The 18,669-nt window shown below is 35.0% G+C and overlaps 1 protein-coding gene across 6 annotated transcripts in view; it reads left to right on the top strand.

Moving 5' to 3' along the window:
* The window catches only part of GRM7 (glutamate metabotropic receptor 7), an 879,282-nt gene that overhangs the window by 419,497 nt on the left and 441,116 nt on the right, over window positions 1-18,669 (top strand). For all 6 annotated transcript variants that reach the window (XM_055260434.2, XM_055260432.2, XM_063630706.1 and 3 more), the window contains exon 3: window positions 11,416-11,557. In XM_055260434.2, coding sequence (XP_055116409.1) covers window positions 11,416-11,557 — 142 coding nt within the window. The remainder of the gene's footprint in view (window positions 1-11,415; window positions 11,558-18,669) is intronic.

Raw genomic sequence — 18,669 nt, 5'->3', positions numbered from 1 at the left:
CAAGCGTGAGCCACCACGCCCAGCCCTAAGTATTGAATTCTTAAGCTTCGTAGCCCCTTTTGTGACTTGACTTCTGTTGGAATTTTCTAAAGAAAACAGAAAGAGGATGAGCAAGACTTCAAGAGAAGGCCAGTAAATTGGAAGATGGAGAAATCTGCTTCAAATGTCTTGTTTTATCTCATACACTTAGAAAACTCAATGAACTCTTTGCCCTCTATTCTTAACAACTCAATCGATCTTCTGGGACTTGGGGAGCATTTACCCAAAGTCATCTGCTTTGATCCCAGAGATGAAGAATGTGATGTTAACTGGCATCTTTGTTTACCTGTTGTACTTAAGAAGCGTAACTGATAAAAGTCTTAAATATTTCACTCCTGAGTAAGAAGGGGAATAATTTTCTCTGGGCTTTCTGAAAAATATGAGAGTGACACAGTTTTTTAAGCCACTAAAAGCTGGATTTATTTGTTTCCACTTATTTGCTTTGGGACATACATACCAATAAATAGCAAGGTTTCCTTAACAATGATAAATCTCAAATTTAAAAAAATTGCTCTAATTGATATGTGTACTCTTTCAAGTCTTAAGAGAGGTAATAGTTTGCTGTAGGACTAATATATCTTAGCAGAGACACTAAAGGTAAGAGGAAAAAGAGCTGCAGATAAAGATGCTGAAAAATAGCACAATTCTTAAAGCTCAATTTATCATTTAGCATGCAGAGGTCCCTAATTCGATGAAGACTAATCAGGTTTTATAACTCTAATTTTGATATCTAATGTGGCAAGCTGTTATCCAAATTGATATTATAATCCTATGACAGTAATGTTTTCTTTATATTTCTTTCCAAAGTTAAATTCTGTGTATTTAAACATTACATTTACCATATGTAACAAGCCTAGAGATCTGAATATATGTTATGCCCATTCCTTTTGACAGGATAAAGACTCAATCCTTCTCCTTTAAAGATATACAAAGGGAGATGTATTTGTTTGTCTGGATGAGTAGGGGTAAAATATCTGGCACTAATTCACCAAATGAAAAGATGCTATTACAAAAGAGTTAAATTTTTTTTTTTTTTACCATTTAGATGACTTTGATAGCCTAGAATACCATACTGGAGTTACAAGCTTTCCATTTATTCTGTTTTATTGACTCATTGATAGGAATGTGATGCAGGAAAGAGCGAGGGGTAGAAAGCGAAGGAAATCATATCAGAATTTATAAGAACTGGTAGGAACATAGCTCTAGATGAGGGTCATGTTTCTCACTTTTTGCCCTGGTCCTGCATTTAGCTATGTAGCATTGGACAAAGCTATGTTCCAAGCTCCAGTCATCTCATCTGTAAAGTGGACCCATACCCCCACTTCTGTCTATCTCTGGTATTACATGGCAGTGTTCAAATAAGAATGGAGGCATTAAAAATGCTTTGGAACCAATAAAAGCAGTTATTATTGGGGAGAGATATGACTTTAGTGAAAGAAGCAATGAAGAATGACACAAGTACTTATTAAATTATTAATGGAAAGTAGTAGTATATAGATAATTTTTAAAACTACTGTAGTATAATACTGTAAGACATGTACACACCGATTACTAGATAATTCGCAAAGGTCTGATGATATCCTGAGAACCACTGTCTTAGAAGTGTAATGAAATAGTGTATGTATATGCCTGCTGTAAAATCCCACTGATTTGAAATTTTCTGGATGGATCCCACATGGACATGTTATCCTATCATCCCCTAATTGTCATGACTTAAAATGAATGATAAAAATGCCTGCTTCTTTTTCCCCATATACATCCAGGTGAGACTGAAGAAATGAGAACCATCACTTGTAAATACCTGCCACGTTTTAACCTCATGAATTGACCTCCTTTTTATTGTCCAAGGATGCATAGTAGGACATTGTTACAGAGAATCTGCTTGGAGACCAGTGACAATTGATTCTGACTGCCAAGCCTGTTCAAATCACAGGGAAAACCAGTGACTGTAAAATTCAACCAATTTTTAGTTCTCGTTCAGGGGAAGGAACAGCTTGCTTTCCAAAGATTTCTTGAATTAGAGCACAAACTTGAGTAACCCACTCATGACCTGCCAAGATACCAGCTGTTGAAAAGAATGTGATGTTTCTTATTGGGATTTTGTTTGTCATCTAAGCCTAGATCATCTGCAGAGGTCATTATAGTCTTGAAAGGGAATTAAAAAGAAAAGTAAACTGGTTCAACCATTGTGGAAAACAGTGTGGCTATTCCTCAAGGATCTAGAACTAGAAATACCATTTGACCCAGCCATCCCATTACTGGGTATATACCCAAAGGATTATAAATGATGCTGCTATAAAGATACATGCGCATGTAGGTTTATTGTGGCACTATTCACAACAGCAAAGACTTGGAACCAACCCAAATGTCCATCAGTGATAGACTGGATTAAGAAAATGTGGCACATATACACCATGAAATACAGCCATAAAAAAGAATGACTTCATGTCCTTTGTAGGGACATGGATGAAACTAGAAACCATCATTCTCAGCAAACTGTCTCAGGGACAAAAAACCAAACACCACATGTTCTCACTTATAGGTGGGAATTGAACAATGAGAACACTTGGACACAGGAAGGGCAACATCACACACCGAGGCCTGTCGTGGGGTGGGGGGAGGGGAGAGGGATTGCATTAGGAGAAATACCTAATGTAAATAATGAGTTAATGGGTGCAGCACACCAACATGGCACATGTATACATATGTAACAAACCTGCACGTTGTGCACATGTACCCTAGGACTTAAAGTATAATAAAAATAAAAAATAAAAAGAAAAAAAGAAAAGTTGTCTTATTAGTATATATCACCGTGGGAGCGAGATTTGTATTTTTATGTTAATTTCTATATCCCAATCACAGCAACTACAAGAATGCCTGAAATATGAAAGTTCCTTAATAAATATTTTTTAAATGAATACATGAATCTAAAAATGGCAAAGAAAGTAACTCACAAAGTATCAACACAAAGTAAAGGAGTATGACATCAGAAATCAATAAAACTTAATTGCAGCCTCAGCTCTGATGCAGAGTTGCTCAATCATTTCCCCTTTCTGGAAAAATTTCACCATCTGTAAAATGGAAGGGTTGTTCTAAGTGTTCTTTTAGTTCCTAGATTTTAAGGTTAAGTCAGCTAGCATGCATATAGCTTTGTCCAAGATTGCTTTAAACCTCAACACGTCCTAAAGTATAATGCAAATGTTTCTCAGGCAAAATATTGCCTGAGATAAAATGATAAAATTCCTGAATACATTTTATAGAGACTTGCTGTTCAATATTTCTTGGCTGAAAGATATGATGGATTCACATCTCATTAGCATGTGCAGATAGCACATGCATTCTGCTCAGAATGAGAGGTGTGGTCCTCACTGGCAGGGGACGGAGAATTTTTTTATCTAGTATTCAGTTTCCTGTGGTTTGTGTTAGGAAGTCTTGTGTACTTCCACCCCATCCCCACCAGCATAACCTCTGCTATTTATTATAATTTACTGCAACCATGCTTATTTCTCCATGTTCCCCAAAATGCTCTCTACATTCTGGCTGCTGAACACTTTTGGGGGTGTTCATCTGTCCTTGCTTCCTACCTTCTTTCTTTCCTCTCTCTCTTGGCAATCTAGAAAGGGGTATGGATGTGTCAAAGATCACATAGAGAGAGGCTAAGAAAGATCAAGAACCCTGTACTCTTAAGTCTCAGTGCCTCTATCACCAAAATCTTTGTCCACCCCTCCCCACCCCCAGGTGTTGTTCCAGTTTCTTTGTGGCCATTTACACTGTTCCGCTCTGTCTCCCTCTCTCACCTAACAATCTTGTCCACAAATCCATGCAGGTGCCAGCCACACCCTCTTCCCAGCATCCTCACTGCAGCAGTGATTCATTGGGACTCTTCAGCTTTGTAATTTTCTTGACTTTTTTTGTTTAATATTCAGGAATTTTCTCGTCCTTCTGTATTGAGCTTGGAATCTTTTGAGGCAAAGATCATTTAGGATTTTGTTCAGTTGCAAATAAGAGAAAACTGACTGCTGCGAGCTGACACAAAAAGGTGTTTCATTTTCTCCTATATCAGAAAGTAGGTGGGTGCTAAAAGTATTTATTCTGTTCCATGATGCATGACATCAGGGACTCTGGTTCTCTCTCTTTTTCTGGTTTACCAGTTTTAAGGAGTTGGTCATCCTTTTGCTGTGGCCTAGTGGTGCCAAGAGGACAGTAATAGTGCAGACATCATAATATATACAGGGTTAGAGGAAAAGTCATGCCAGCTTTCTCTCTCTCTCTCTCTCAATCCCTCCATCTGTCTATGTTTACCAAGGGAGTAAAACTTTTCCCAGAACTGACTCCAGGGAAATTCTGCCTGTTTTGTGGGTCACATGATTATTTGTACGTAAAAAGAGGCTGGGAGATTGGGAAACATACTTGACCCCTTTTGACTGTGATCAGTGATGAGTGGTTGTATGGGACTGGATACCTCACCACCCTAAAACCGGGAATCTATCAGCAAAGATGGGAGGGGAAATGGAGGTGATATGGTTTGGCTGTGTTCCCACCCAAATCTCCTCTTGAATTGTAGCTCTCATAATTTCCACATGTTGTGAGAGGGACCCAGTGGGAGCTAATTGAATCATGGGGGCAGTTCCCCCATACTGTTCTCATGGTGGTGAATAAGTCTCAGGAGATCTGATGGTTTTTAAAGGGAAACTCATTTCGCTTGGTTCTCATTTTTACTCTTGTGTGCTGCCATGTAATATGTGCTTGTCTGCCTTCTGCCATGATCGTGAGGCCTCCCCAGCCATGTGGAACTGTGAGTTCATTAAAGCTCTTTTTCTTTATAAATTACCCAGTCTTGGGTATGTTTTTGTCAGCAGCATGAAAACACACTAATACAGGAGGGTTGGACAGTCTTATTCACAATGACCTTGACCTTTTAAAGTTGACCCCTCTCTTCCCTCCATTAAGTATCCTTCCTTTCACAGACATTTAACATCTCATTTGAAATTGAATTTCTTTTATAAAACCTTTGACGATTTCTCTAACAAGACATGTTATATGTATCTTTATCTCCTTTTATAATATGTATCCTCTTCTCCTCTTAATCTGTGGAGTATGTGAGGACAGATAACTACCTGGTCATTTAGCTTAAAGTATTGAAAGATGAAAACCTCAGTACTACTCTGCCATTCAATTTGTGATTTGAGGTGAGTTATTTAACTTCAGAATGCCTCTGTTTTTCTCCTGACTCATGAGGTGGTATAATCATTGAATGTGTTAATAGATAAGAAGTACTTAGAATTGCATCAACACATAGACAGAACTCATGAGACCCAGTCTTTCAACTATGATTAATATTATTTCTGTTAAACTCTTTGGATCTCAGTTTCTCCATGTGTAACGGAGAAGTGGATGTGGGTATTCTAAGGCTTCTTCTATTGCTTATATGTATTATTTCTTAAAAAAAAAAATTGAGGCTGGATGCGGTGGCTCATGCCTGTAATCTCAGCACTTTTGGGAGGCTGAGGTGGGCGGATCACCAAGGTCAGGAGTTCTAGACCAGCCTGGCCAACATAGTGAAACCCCACCTCTATTAAAAATACAAAAATTAGCTGGGCGTGGTGGTGTGCGCCTGTAATCCCAGCTACTCTGGGGGCCGAGGCGGGAGAATTGCTTGAACCCAGGAGGCGGAGGTTGCAGTGAGCTGAGATCACGCCATCGCACTCCAGCCTGGGGGACAATATCGAGACATGGTCTCAAAAAAAAAAAAAAAAAAAATGAGCTTTTCATATAATAGTCTCAGTAAATATTTGCTAAATTTAATTGGCATATCTAAATAATAGAATCATCAATAGAACTGTATTGTGTATCAGCTCTCTCAGGATTGAGTTGCAGGCTTTAAATTGTTTTCTGTTGTTTCTGCTTATTAGATTAAAAATAATTCATAATCATTTGGGAGAAAAAAGTATTTTATTGGAAAGCATCTGTGGTGTGATTCCTGAGATTCTTCTTGCTGTTAAAGATTGCTAGCTACCATGCACAGACAGAAGACTGACCAGTGTTCAGCTCTAAATCAAGAAGCAGATTGATTTCTGGGACTCTGAAATTCTTTTCATTACTTCAGTGGCTTGTATGTATCTCTCTTGTATGTATCATCACTCTCTCAAGCCTTTGACAGCGGACATTCTCAGTGAAAGCTGAGGTGCTATGATGGAGTTGTCCTATCTGTCATGGCTTTTCAATTGCCACCTTTACGATGAGACTTTCCAGTTCTCCCTACTTGTTGGGTCCCCACAGAATTGTGAATTAATTTGGCAATTGCAATACCAACTGGCAGCATCAAACTCTGATAAGATTTTCCGTGTGTCAGAGGGACAATGTAGTGTGCTGAATTATCACCATTACTGAGAAATAAGCTAACTGATATTCTAATACCAGGTATGTGTATGTCTGTGTGCCATGAACAATTCCATTTTTTGCTGGTAGTTACATGGGACCATCATTATTGTCTCACAGTGACACACTTGGTATGGCTTGAATGTTTATGTTGAAGTCATCTACTTACAATATAAGTGAAATTTTAAACCTGCCACATTATCTTATGGATCTGAGACAAATAAGGGATGGATTGTTTTTCCAGCAGGTACAATGCAAGCCTTCCAAGAACTGATGATCAAAACAGCATGTTTATTTCTCTTTCTCTGTTTTCCAATTTTCTTTACACTTTAGCTTTATGAACAGGTTTATCCCCATTACCATGTTAATAGCCAGTCTCTCTCTTCTGTTGAGGTGTTTAATTTTGCTCACCTGTGGGCCATTCCCTGTAAGAGGGGATGAGCTTCTCAATTCTGCAATCATGAAACTCCGCACATCGGTTCCCCTAGTGTACAGTGGGTGAGCCCTCAATCCATGTTTGCAGACTGCCCTTCTACTAGACATGTTGCCAAATGGAGTTTGCTCCAGTTTGCTTAATCACTCAGCTGTAATTGAATCCTGATGAGAAGCTGGGTTTCCATCCAAAATTATACCCCTTCTGTTGCTGAGAAGGTGGTAAAGTAGCCATTTCTTCTCCCCAGGAGTCCCAGGACAGTTTGCAGATGGTTTCATCCCTCCATCCTCCATAATGCTTTCCAGACTTGGAGGAATCATGACATTGAGACTGTAGTCGCCATTGCCCAGGGATATGTCTGTTGCTGGCTCTCTGTACCATTGGGAGCTTTATAACAAAGCACAATAATTTACCCTTTCCTTCCTTTACTCTATGCCACCTTCCTAAAAGCTCCCTAAAAAAAAATGTTTGGCTAGAATATAATTGAACACATTATACTTCTACCTGAGTAGGCTGCAACCAATATGGAGACACCCAGGTGAATATGCCTCAAAATCTGACCACCTGCAGCAGTTTCACCTAGAGCAGCGTGGGCCCTAAGCTAGCATCATCAGCATCACCTGGGAACCTGTGCCAATTACAAATTCACAGGCTTTACGCAAACTGACTGAGTAAGAATCTCTAGAAGTGGGGGTCAGAAATGTGCTTCACAAGCTCTTCTGTAAGTGAATTCAGATCTTTTCTGTTTGTGTTTTTATTGTGGAGTTTAAGAGTTATTTATATATACTGGATACATTCTTTTATCAAACATATACTTTTAACCAAGTGTCTGGCTTGTGCTTTCGTTTTCTCAATGCTGTCTTTCACAGAACAAAAGGTTTAAATTTTCATAAAATCCAGTTTATCACGTTTTTCTTTATAGATTGTGCTTTGGATATTATATTCAAAAACTCATTGCCAAACCCAAGGTCATATTGATTTTCCCTTTGTTTTATTCTAAAAGTTTTCTAGCTTTATATTTTACACTTGGGTCTATTATCCATTTAGTGTTAATTTCTGTATAAGCTATAAGGCAAGGTTTATTATTTCCGAATAAGAAAATCCAATTATTTTGGCATCATTTGTTGAAAAGCCTGTTCTTTTTCCTTTGAGTTCCTTTGCATGTTAGCCAACAATCAGTTGACTATATTTGTGTTGGTATACTTCTGAGCCTCTATTTTCTTCCGTTGATTCAACTGTCTATACTTTTTACCAACATTACACTGCTTAATTCCTGTAGCTTGAAAGTAAGTCTTAAACTTAGGTGGTGTGAATCTCTAATTTTCTTACTTTTCAGAATTGTTTTGACTATTTCCTTTACCTTTCCATATAAATGTTAAGTTAGGTGTTGAGGTCTACAAAAATAAAATAAAAAAAAAAAAGTTTACCGAGTTTGCTCTAGATAGCGTTGAATCTGTAGATAGATTTGGGAAGAATTTACTTACATGTTTAAAAATGTATTTTAGCCATGTTTAATAGTTTTCAGCACACAGACCTTGTACACATTTTGTTGCCTAAGCAGGACTGGTTTTTCCGTGATACTGTTAAATGGCATTGTGTTTCAATGTAAAATTCAGTAGTTCTTGCTATGATCGATTATTGTTTATTGAGTTCATATCCTGCAACCTTGTTTAAGGCACTTATTCTAGGAGATTTTTTGATAGCTTTTTTTTGCGGGGGGGAGGATTTCTCTGTCATATGTAAATAGAACTGATTTTACTTTTTCCTTCGAAACACGTATATAGTTTGTTTCTTCCCCTCCTCTCATTTTGGCAAGGGTTTATAGTACAGTATTGAACAGGATAGGGCAACCTTGCCTTGTGGTCTCTTACTATTAAATGTGATGCTAGCTGTAGGCTTTTTATAGATGCCTATTATTAGGCTAAAGAAATTCTCTTCTAATTCTAGTTTACAGAGTTTAGTATTGTTATTATAAATATATATATATAGAATTTTGTTAAGTACTTTCTCCGCATGTATTAAGGTGCTCATGGTTTTTCTTATTTAGTCTGACAATATGTAAATAATAATGATTGATCTTTCAAAAATAAATTAGCCTTTTGTTCTTTGAATAAAACCCACTCAATCTTAATGTATTATCTTTTAAAAAATGTATTGCTGGATTTGTTTTGTTAACATATTTTTAAGAATATTTGCAAATATGTTCCAAGTAATATTGTCTATATTTTATTTTTGGTAATATCTTTTCCTGGTTTAGGTATTAGGTAATACCTCATAAAATGAGTTATGTTCTCTCTTCTTCCATTTCCTGGAAGAGATTGTGTAGATCATGTTTTATGTATTCATTCACTGATAGAATTCATCAGTTAAACCATCTGAGCCTGAATCTTTATTTTCTGAAAAATTTTTAAATGACGAATTTGGCATTTTTAATTTACATAGGACTATTCAGATTACTATGCATTCAGTTTTGGCACTTTGTATCTTTCAAGAAATTCTTTCATATCATTTACATAGCTGAACTTATTGATGTAGAGTTATTACTAATATCCTCATATTATATTTTGATACCCATGAGATCATCAGGGTTACCCTTCTTTCATTCCTAAATAGGGTCATTTGTTGGTTCTCCCTTTTTGTCTCAGTCTACATTTCATAAATATCAATTTTATTTATATTTTCAAAAACAGCTTTTAAAAAAATAAAAAAGCTGGGATCTTGCTATGTTGCCCAGACTGGTCTCCAACTCCTGGGCTTAAGTGACTCTCCCTCCTCAGTCTCTTGAGTAATGGATCTGTAGGTTTTCACAATCATGCTCTGCTGAAAATACAGCTTTTGATTTCATTGTTTTTCTCTATTATATTTGTTTTCAAACTCATTGATTTTTTGCTTTTCCTTTTATTATGTGCTTTCTGCTTTTTTTGGTATTTACTCAGTTATTTTCTCTTAAAGTGAATGTTTAGGTTGCTGATTTTAGATGTTTCTTCTTTTTGAATATAAACACACAATGCTATGTTTCCATCTAAACACTGCTTTAGCTGTAACTTACAAATATTGATATATTGTACTTTCATTTATATTTAGCTCAAAATATTTTAAAATTTACCTTCACACTTTTCTTTGACTCATGGATTATTTTGTAGTGTATTGTTTAATTTCCAAGTGTTTGGAGATATTTTTGTTATCTTTCTGTTATTGATTTCTACTTTGATTCTGTTATACTCTGAGAAAATACTTTATATTATTTCTATGCTTTAAAAAATGTTATTTGTATGGCTCAAAATATGGTCTGTCTTAATAAATATTGCATTTGTGCTTGAAAAGAATGAATGCATTTCTGTTGTGTGGGTTGTCAATTAGGTCAAGATGATTGATAGTTTTGTTGGGTGTTTATAGTTTAAAGAAGGACCACAGGTGATTTCCTGCATGCTGAAAGTTGAGAGACACTTAGAGTGAGCTAATACTAATTGGGGTTCCAGTGTAATGAAGGCTTAATTTTGTATTTGATTTTATATTTGTCTATGTTTGTGGAAGTCTAGAAGCTTCCACCCAGTTGTCCATGTTCTAGGTGTGAGCTTGTTGATTACAAATATCTCCTAAACACATTACACGTTAGAGTAAGGTTTTTTACCTGTCTCTGCCCCTGGGTCTTGTGCCCCTTGGACGGCCATTAGGACTTTTCTACAAATATTTCCTCTACCCTTTTCATCGATGCTGGCTTTTAAGTGTGTTTCATAAAATGCTAGATCCAGGAACAACTGCTAAGCAAGAAGCAGGGAAGTAAGATGTATACACATTGCTTATTAAACTGATGCGTGTTTCTCCATCTTGAAATTCATAATGCCAATTAATATCATACTGGCTCTGACAAGTTTGGAGTTAACATATCTCTATTCCTCCCTTTCCCTAACATAAAATGAGCAATACTAAATACTTTATAAGATTTTTGAGAAGACTAAATGAGATAACATCTGTAAAACACTTAATGATGGCTTGGGCACATAGTATGTTGTCAATAAGTGTTTGTTACTGTGATTTACTATAGTTGATGTTCTTGGTTTTAGTTTTATTCCACTTATTCCACCAGAATTGATCTTTAAAAATAGAGATGGGTATAAAGGGAAAAAAAATTCTGGGAATGCAAACACCACAAAAGTAACAGAGATACACAGAGCTTTACCTGTTCCAGTTTGTTTACTGTGGTTTACTTTTTGTAGTGTTAGTAAGGGGTATTGCATTCATTTTAAAAACCTTCTTCAACCCAGCCACTTTTTCTTCCTGCTTAAACCTGCCTCCTCTGAAGTAATATCATTGGTATTGCTGGGAATAATTAGATATTTGTAAGTGTACTATAAAGAGAATGTCGTGCGATACCATGGAAAGTGCATTAGGTATGAACAACATCTCAGGACTCAGCATGATGTCTTATGCCATCCTTGCTTAGCAACAGCATCAAGGAGTATTGCATATCCAGGATTCAGAATCTCCTCCTCATCTACCTTCCTTGGCTCCTTTGACATCTCTGTGGAGACATTATTGACACTATGTTTTCTTTTCTTAAACAGGTGGACTCTGCATTGCCCAGTCCGTGAGAATCCCCCAGGAACGCAAAGACAGGACCATTGACTTTGATAGAATTATCAAACAGCTCCTGGACACCCCCAACTCCAGGGCCGTCGTGATTTTTGCCAACGACGAGGATATAAAGTAAGAATAACTGATGACATTTGTTAATATGCATGTTGCAATTTTAGGAGAGAGAAAGATTAGGCTGCTGGCTGAGACAGGAAAAGATAGCATAAGATCAAAGCTGTAATCATACAGCGGCAAAGTCTGTGCTTGCCTCTACCCAACACGTATAGTCGTAGCATGTTATAGTAACGTATTTTCCCTCTGTTAGCAAAATAAGTGTATTCAGTTATTTGTAAAAACAGAAAAAAAATCTCTAGATCTTTTAAAGGTGGTTTTATTTAAAAATTTTTCCAAATATATTAATAACAGATTTTTATCCAAAGAATGGTTCTCTTAATGTAAAAGAAAAATGTCTTAAAATTCTGGTTTTATTGCTAGTGCTTTAACTTCAATATGTTCAAATCAAAAACTTGTGCTACCTCTACATTCTCCAATCCACTTTTTCTTTTTTCTTTTCAGAACTTAATGCTTCTTGTAATCTTGACTTTGCTTTTTTCCTGGTTCCTTGTGTTGTTGGCCAAGCCACATAGAAACAAGCTTTGACATGTTTCCACAATGTAAATGTCTCTTGCTTTCTTTTCTGATCACTACCAACCTGGTCCAGAGTCCTTATTTTTAGAATTTTTAGAATATTTATTTTTGTAATCTTTATTTTTAGAATAAAGAGTAAATAAACCTGATTACAAAATTTAAAATAAACATACAATCTCCATCTTGTCCCATAGCTAACAAGTTCTCTCCAGGTACAATAGATAACTAAAAGTTTCTTGTATATTCTTGTGGAGATACTCTGTATATATGCTAGAGGGATGTGCTGCTTGTTTTTACACAAATGGTAGCATATTGTGTGCATTCCTGTTCAGCATTTTGTTTATCATTTTATCATGGAGATCACTGAATATCAGTACCTATACATCTACTCAGTCTTTTCAATAGCCAGGCAGAATTTTATTTTATATAGACACTGTAATTTATCTAACTGCTCCCTTATTAATTGACATTTAATTTGGATTACAGACTATTGAAGTTATAAATAATGCTGTAATTAACTTCCTTTTGCACAAATCTGTGTGTATAAATATAAATATATGTTAATCTGCAATGTGTTATGCAATATATAAATTTATAATGTGGTAAAAACATAACATGCAAATATACTTTTATATATTATAAATATTTATAAAATAAATTCCTATTAAAAAATTTCTAAGATAAAGATATGTCCCTTCTTAAAAATATATAAATATTATCTCTCAGAGAAGTCATGCCAATTTACACTTCCATTGATGTGAAAGAGCTATTTGTGTGTGTTTTAAATCTTTGTCTATCTTATAGTTCAAAATAATATATCATTGACTTTGAAGGTGAATCTTTTATTCAAGGTAAAGGTTTAATGGCCTGGGCCCTTAAATTCCTGCTTGGATTTTTCAATGTCTTTACCACCAGCGTCTCAAACCTGTCTCTCTCCCTGCTTTGTGTATCCTAGACACTGCCCCTGAATCCATCCATCTCCTAGTATAAAGCTCTGACCACAGGTGTGGTGGCAGGGCTGTTAAATGGAAAGAGTTTTGAATTTTTAAATGAGGATTACTTGCTTCTTAGATAATGAGCACTGTCTGACCTTGGGCAAGTTCCTCCCACTGCCTTCCAGGTTCTTTAGGCCTCAAGTCTCCTACCAATAAAATGAACATCTTTGGAGTTCTTTTTTGGGTGATCTGGCCTTTTCACCTTTCTAGTCTTATTCTATTCCAAATTCCCTCATGATTTGCTACTGTAGGCACACTGCTGTGGTATGATCTCCCTCCCAATTCTGCATGCATTCTTTCCCCCTCCCTGGCCCATGTTTCCTTCCCTGCTTCATTACCTCAATGCTATGTCTAGTGCTGTCCTCTCAGGGAAGATTTCTCTGATCAATGTCACTTTGGAAAATTCTTCATACTAACTCAGTTTCATTGTTTATGTGAATGGTGTCATTTTTATTGTTGGATTGTTTAATTAATGTCTGTATTCTTCACTAGTTCGTAAACATTAGGGCAGAAATGATGCCTCTTTCGACTTGCTTTTGTATTCTCAATAACTATTCCAGGGCTCAGGACATAGTAGCTCAATAAATGGCGTTGAACAAGTGAATGAAATTCCTAACCTAACGCTTCACATTTAATAAGCTTCTTTTTTTTTTAGTAAGCTTTTTTCTTTTTTTTTTTTTTAGTAAGCTTCTTTTTTTTTCTGAACTTCCTGGTGATTTGATATATGGTCTCATTTTTACAGTTTAGGCCTCATCTACATTCACCCAATTCTCCATCCAAAATGCATAACTCTTACCCTCCGATTTGTTCTGATTACTTCTCCATCATGGTCTTTGCTCACGATGTTTTTTTCTCTCGTTATCTGTCTAACTTACGTCTCTTCTTCAAGGTCTGTTTCAAGCATTCCCTTCCCCAGTTCTGGAGAACGGATCCTGATTCTGATCATCCCTTAAATGTATTATTTCTCTCCTTATAAAATTATCTTATGACTTTTTTTTCGTCACTTTGTATTTTAGGTTTCTATGAGATTTTGTTTTCATAATATTACTCTTTCTGTTCCAGTACTTTAAAAAATATCTACTAATACCCTTCTTATTCATCTTATAAGCCCTTTTAACACCCATTTTACACTTTTGCTAAATATGTAATACCTTGGTAAAATATGGCCTCATGTTTATTTTTAAATAGATTACACAAGGCACATAAAAGATGTATGGCAATTAGTTCTGGTAACTAATTAGTTATGATACTGTTGACTTGCAAGTAATGTGAGTTTTTCATATTCGGATGTAAACTATATTCAATAATTATATTCAATAATTATACACATTCTTTTTGCATTGGACTTGTTTGTGTGTTAAACATTATTGTATATTGTCATTCATAATAGTGATGACAATAATTATTCTTGAGCACAGTACTAAAAGCCAACAGCATATAAAAATTTATTCTAAAACATGATCTTAAACACAGTGTCTGAAGTGTACTGATAACCCATAATGTTACGTTATTTCTTTCTTCGGATGATTTACATTGTGGATGGGAAAATTTGAGGTTTCTTGGAACATTAGCTTCAAATACTTTGTCAGAGGCTAGCAGTGAGAAAACATTAATATCTAGATTTTAAAGCTGAGATAAGTGCTAAATCGGTCATGGGTATTGATGATTTGGATTTTAGACAAGCGTGGATTCTTTTTCTAAAATAATTTATTCTGATTATAAAAGGAACACATGCTCATTGTAAATCCACTGGGAGATAAAGAGATTTATTTTTTTTTTTTTTCAATAAAAGGAACCCTTACATTTTACTTTGCCCCCAGTTTGCTAGAAAAATTAAAGGTTAAGGAGAATAATTGCAAACAATAATTTTAAATAATCTTCTATAAAACCTGCAATTCCAACACTCAGAGATAACTGCTAATAAAATTCTGGTTTAATTTTTGCAATAAATTTGTTTATACATACACAAATTTTCCCCAACAGACTAAAGATCACATAGAATTTTGTCATTTTTTACAATTCATATTATAGATTAATCATTTCATATCACAAGTACTTTTAAATGCTTTAATTATATTCTTACAACCTCCAAATTATACATAAATATATTAAACTGAACAAACTTTTGTGTTTGTATCAGTTTTTACTTTCTTTTCCTGTTTTACTTGGCTTATCCCTACCTTTCTCTTCAAACTTTGTCAGCACCTCCCCAAACTTGTTAATAAAAATTGTACGTCGTTCTATATTTTTGGTGTCTTGATATGATTCTATGCTTTTCGCTATGCATATATGCACATATACAGGCAATTTTTGGCCAGCTTTTATTTTGTGAAAATTAATCTTTTATCATGTATTTAATTTTAATTTTCTTTTTTAACATGTGTCTAGTTTGATACCTTGTGGAAATCAAACTAAGTATATTTTTAATTGCTCTAGAATTCATCCTTTGAGTGTATTGTCATTTTTTTTTAAACCAGTTTCCCATTGCTCTGTACTTAGGTTGTTAACCCCAGTAATGAACAGACATTTTGATAGCATCTTTGATCATTTTTGGATACATTATCAAAGTGGTATCTCTAGGCCAAAAGTATAAACATTTGATTGTTATATTTTTTTTTTCTTTTTTCTTTCTTTTTTTTTTTTTTTTTTTTTTTTTTTTTGAGACAGTCTCGCTCTTTTACCCAGGCTGGAGTGCAGTGGTGCAATCTCGGCTCACTGCAAGCTCCACCTCCCGGGTTCACACCATTCTCCTGCCTCAGCCTCCCGAGTAGCTGGGACTACAGGCGCCCACCACCAAGCCCAGCTAATTTTTTGTATTTTTAGTAGAGACTGGGTTTCACCATGTTAGGCAGGATGGTCTCCATCTCCTGACCTTGTGATCTGCCTGCCTCAGCCTCCCAAAGTGCTGGGATTACAGGCGTGAGACACCGTGCCCGGCTGATTGTTCTATTTTTGTGAAAATAATAAATACATAAAAAAACCTAAAATATGACTAAAGTACTTTTGATGCAAAACATTAGTCTCCTGTTCCATCTCACCATACTTTCTGGTTCTGTTCTCTTTTGGCATTTACTTTACCTCTTTAAACTGTTTCTTCTGGTTTTATCTGCATAATGTATACATGTTACAATTTTTAAATTATTAATTTTAAATATTATCTAATTCTTATGTTAAATAGAACTCCTATCTCTATAGTCACAATATTCTATCAGGCTTTAATTTAACAGAAACCAGTATTTATATTATTGTGATTATATAAATATGATGCACTACAGCATCATATTTCTATGGTAGTTATTTTTTTGGAAAACATTTTGTTGTTTTTTGGAGTTAATATGACAGTCTTCATATTTTCATGGTTATCTTTAATATTTTTTCTATTGTTATAGGCCTTTCACTTTTCTCCATATGTTCATATATAAGATTATCTGAGTTGCCTTATTTTTTCTGAATACTTCTTCCCGAAATTTCCATTATTCTCTTTTAATCTGGATCAGTTATTATTATTTGAAGAGTTTCTTCCTCTCATTCTCTCTTTATTTTACCACTTCCTTTTTTCTGGACCCTAACTGAATTTTATTCTTGATTTATTTCCTCATTTTGCTGGAGCATACCCTGTAGCTTTTTTTTTTTAAAGAGTAAATTAAGCGAAAACTTTTTCGTGTGTTTTACATCTAAAAATGTTTTTATTCTGCCTCTACCCTTAATTAGTAGTTAGGATGGTAATGTGTGGCCTCATATTTATTTTTATTAATAAATGCATCATACCTGGTAAAGAAGTGATTTACAACAAATAGCTGTTGTGACTAATGAGTTGCAGAACTCTTAACTTATAGGGAACTTAGGGTTCTCATTGTGGAAGGAAAAATCTAATACAGCTACTGAACAAATATGCAAGTTCTATTTGTTTTGAGATTCTTTGTGTGCTAAATATTAAAATTTTAAGGTCTTTTTGTCAGAATTTTGAAGCCATTGCTCCATCATCCATCATCCACCTTTTTTTTTTTTTTTTGGCCTCTTGAGAGGTTAATAATATCATTTCTTATTTTTTTTGCATGTCTTCTCATTTTCCCTTGAAGAGCTTTTAGAACATTCTCATTATTTACAGAGGTCTTACATTTCATGACATGCTTGATTTTCCTCCCATTATGCGGCTAAGTTTTTAAACTTGAAAACTTGTATTTTCAATTTTTTGGATTTTTATTTATTAAGAATAATATTTAAAGATTTACTCTATTTTCTCTAAATGTTAGCTGGATATAGGTCTTCTTGGGTTGATTATTGATAAGAGGAAAAAGAATCTTATTTCTTCTTATTTTCCAACGTTTTGTTGTTGTTTTGCTTTCTAGAGAATTTTCTGCACTTTATATCTACGCTAATTTAATTTTCGTTTCATAATTTTAATAAGAGCTGTTTCTTGTTATTTTTTTCATATATTGTTCTTGATTACGAAACGATCATTCTCATTTAAATGTGTTTATTATTTTGTTTTTTTCCCATATGTTATCTCTGCTCCACCCCACACATTTCCATTTCCTTGTTAATTTTTCTATTTGGCAATGGAGATTTTCCTCAATAATGAGTGTCTTCTGGCAATTCACATATGAATAAGGCAGTAAAAAGCTCTGTGCCCGTGGGCAGTGCATGGCAACTGATGGGGTTCCCAGGGAATCAGATTGGCCATTCCATCAGAGGACTTCTTTATAACAGTATCTAGAGTCTGCTTTCTGATACGTATCAGACTTTTACAGAAAAATTGTTTTCTACCTGGGGTGACAAACCCCTAGTTCCCAGCATTTTGTGAGCAGAAGTTTAAGATTCCTAGAGTGTCTATTGTACTGACTTTTAGTCATTCCCTCCCATCCCCATCTGCAGATTTAACACACCATCTCTTATCCACCTTTTACTATTTTGGTGTTTATAATATCAGAACCTATTTCCTATGCTGCTGCTATTTTTTTTGTCTTTTTTTTTTTTAGAAAACTGTCATTTCTTGCCTGGAAGAAAAAAAAGTAGAACTGGCCTTTGTCACCTTATTTACAATCTTTGACCCAATCTTCCTGTTTTTACCATGTAGCTCTGTGGTGCGTGATACTCCCAAGTCCCAAGAAACAAACAAACCACTTATCCTGTGGTCTTACCCACCAAAGGGGCTTCAGTTGTAGCTTTTTGTAATCTACCAGTTACATCTCATCAATCCCCTCTTCCAAAAATACTATTGCAATAACTTTTTCATTAATAACTAGTTCCCTTTTTTCTTTTATTTGCTCTCATTGTCCTGATTATGTATATATAATACTTTCAATCATAAACAAGTTATAAATTTTTCATGTTTAACATGGAGTTCTGTTTATTTTAATAATTAACATATTTAATGCATAATCATATTGCTTTTCAGAGATAATATATACCATCAGCAGTAAATGAGAGTGCTCATTTCTCCAGCCCCAAGCCAAAACTCTTAAAACAAAACAAACATTTTGGCTAATATGTGAAATGAATTTGGTATCTTTGTCTAATTTGCACTTCCATCCTTTCTAACATAGGTAAATATGTGTCTTTACCTTATTGGACATTTGTATTTATCTTTTTATCTTTTAA

Source organism: Symphalangus syndactylus, chromosome 21 (genome assembly GCF_028878055.3).
Source record: "Symphalangus syndactylus isolate Jambi chromosome 21, NHGRI_mSymSyn1-v2.1_pri, whole genome shotgun sequence".
NCBI classification, from domain to species: Eukaryota; Metazoa; Chordata; class Mammalia; order Primates; family Hylobatidae; genus Symphalangus; species Symphalangus syndactylus.
The sequence above is the reverse complement of the archived record's forward strand: the minus strand, read 5'-3'. Positions and strand labels throughout refer to the sequence as shown.